Source organism: Penaeus monodon, unplaced genomic scaffold (assembly GCF_015228065.2).
Source record: "Penaeus monodon isolate SGIC_2016 unplaced genomic scaffold, NSTDA_Pmon_1 PmonScaffold_2937, whole genome shotgun sequence".
In the NCBI taxonomy this organism is placed as follows: domain Eukaryota; kingdom Metazoa; phylum Arthropoda; class Malacostraca; order Decapoda; family Penaeidae; genus Penaeus; species Penaeus monodon.
Window position 1 is genome coordinate 10001 of NW_023657611.1, and position 2500 is coordinate 12500.

A 2500-nucleotide genomic window follows, 5' to 3' on the forward strand; every position below is an offset into this window, starting at 1 on the left:
GTTATAGACAATTTTCAATTCCCGAAGCTGAAGGCAGTATCGCCCTACGACCTTAACAGTCCAGTGGAAGGAGTACCTCGTGGGAGGCAGGAGAGCCAGGGTCACCAGGTGCTGTAGATGCTGTAGACTCAGGATGGCTGTGCTCAGTCCGGCGTCGTTCCGCGGCGCGATCGTCATGTTCAGAGACTCGAGCTTTCTGCAGCAACGCAGCTTCCTGTAGAGAGTCTCCTCCAGGCCAGATGAGCAGCCTTCGATCGCAGACGTTGAACACCGCGTCAGTTTCCCACAGAAAGCGTAGTCCATTATTCTCTCAAAATATTTCCTTCCTTCATCACGATAACGGATGCGCTTGACGGCTTCATCCATCAGTATCTTGGCATACTCATTCCACAGAGTCGATGGCATGCCGTGGAAGTATTTCTTAATTACGCTAAATAAAAGATCGGAGGTCGAGTATGCCACACATGTATCGTCTCTAAATTTCTTTCGTTTTTGTTTCAAATATATTCCAGTTTGATATAAGTCTCCTGTTTCACTATAGTTTTCTAATCTTATCCGTTTTCTCTGATGTATCGTTTCGTCATCTTCAATCCCGTCTTCTGAGTTCCGTTTTCTTTATATTACCGCTTCCTACATCTTTATCAATTTTTTGAAATCGCATTTTCTTTTTGGACGAGTCTCCCCTCTCCTCATCTCCGCAAGAGTAACTACGTTTCTTTGCAATGGCCGACCCATTCTCTCCAATTTATGTCTTCATCCCGCTCCTGCAATAATATGTTTTCGATGGCACTCAGTGACAGCCGTGCCGTCTCCAGCAACGTTATCGTCTTGAGCGAAGTGAGACGTCTTCTTGGCATTGTCGAAACCTGAGGAGCACCTGAAATGAAAAAACAAATTCTAGTCTAGAAATGCTTCTCTGTAAAGATGAATCAACATATATCTTTTTCTTGGGAATATTACATTTCGTCTTAAAGCGTGTAGTAAAATATAGCGCATACTTAAATCATTTTAATTTCCCTTATATGCACATTGCAATATAGACTTGTACACATACATAAAAAATCACATACTCTGGTGAAACTGTTATCCTGAGATCGGTATTAGCGTAATACCAAGAAAACAGCCGTTTGATGATTTCTACACTAATATCAAAAACACCTGAAGACAACGCCAGAGTAATAGCTTCGCAAGAAGGGATTAGCAACAATAAGAATAAGCTTTACCTTCACATACTTAGAAGAAAACTGTATCCCCTCCATATAGACGTCAGCACTACATCATATATTGAACTACCTTTATAACAGAAGTCTTAATGTTTCCATAAACACGAATTCTCCTTAAAGAAAAGCCAAAGGTGTTGTCTCAGCACGCCAAGCCAGCAAGAACTAAGGGTGTTGGCAAGGTGAAGCAGCGATGGAGAGCATTGACGGCAGATAAAAACGTTAAATGCTTATATATCTAAAAGAATTCATTTTAGGTCTAGTCATTTTGAAAAAGATCATATGACATGCCCATTTCAGCTAAATAAAGATGTGACTTGTTTTATAAGTCACAGAAGTAGGTAATTAAAGCGCAAAAGGCGGCTGGCAGTGTGTTTACTTGTCTATTTTTACCGCCTTGCCCCCGCGAGTTTTGGAGGCTGCAACCACACCGCCGATATTTTTTGAGGATAAAGAATCATGTTCTTTTGTTACTCTGGTAGGCAAAATGTTATATCTAGAACGTAAGAATGCAAATTACATGTTTTAAAATTTAATAAGGAGTTTTTGTACTGTGCAGGATATACAATACACTTATCCACATACGATTCATTTCATATCATATGTATGAATATGAATATGTATCGGTTGTTTTTTTGTTTTTTTTTTCATCAATTTATTTCGCTCAGTGAGCGACAAGCCTTTACAGGACAAATTAGATGTTGGCTACAGAGTATTCGTGACACGAAGACACGATATGCATTAATTGCTGAAGGAAGGATGAAATAAATACATGAATAATAAACAACGTAAGCTCGGAGGAAGTATTAACAGCCACCAAAATATGGGTAACTGTTAATAAGTACGAGCAAGTGTCTAAGACAGAGACTGCTTAATATGAGGTCAGCCACTTTCGGACACTCGAGGCAGTAGTGCTGCATGTGGCTGGCATTGTGTGCGTCACACAACTTAGACGATGAGTAGTGGGGCACGTCCTCTGCCTCGCCCACCTGCCACACTGGTCTGTAGCCTAATCGGAGCCGAGCAGCCACCACTGCTTCTTACCAGCAGACCGCGGCCTCGACACTTGTAGGAACTTGTAGAGGCGAAGTGGTCGTAGTCCTGGATGCTTGCGCTCACCGGCCGCTCGTCGTTCCTGCGCCGGGTGGTTGGCAAGTTAGCGGAAGCACGTATCTTCCGCTTGTAGTGGGAAAGGGTTGCCGGCGAGGCGTCAGTCGAAAGTAGATTTGGCAAGACGATCCACCACATCATTCGCTGTTACTCCGACATGCGAGGGAAGC

General features: G+C 42.8%; 1 protein-coding gene across 1 annotated transcript in view; it reads right to left on the reverse strand.

Annotated features, from left to right (window-relative positions):
• The window catches only part of LOC119570495, a gene marked incomplete at its 3' end in the record, with an annotated part of 5776 nt that extends 4911 nt beyond the window's left edge, over positions 1-865 (reverse strand). The window contains 3 exon segments of the mRNA XM_037918203.1: positions 1-615; positions 617-716; positions 718-865. The exon segment at positions 1-615 is cut by the window's left edge and continues 31 nt beyond it. Of these exon segments, the coding sequence (XP_037774131.1) occupies positions 1-615; positions 617-716; positions 718-857 (855 nt within the window).
• Positions 866-2500: the final 1635 nt, after the last annotated feature.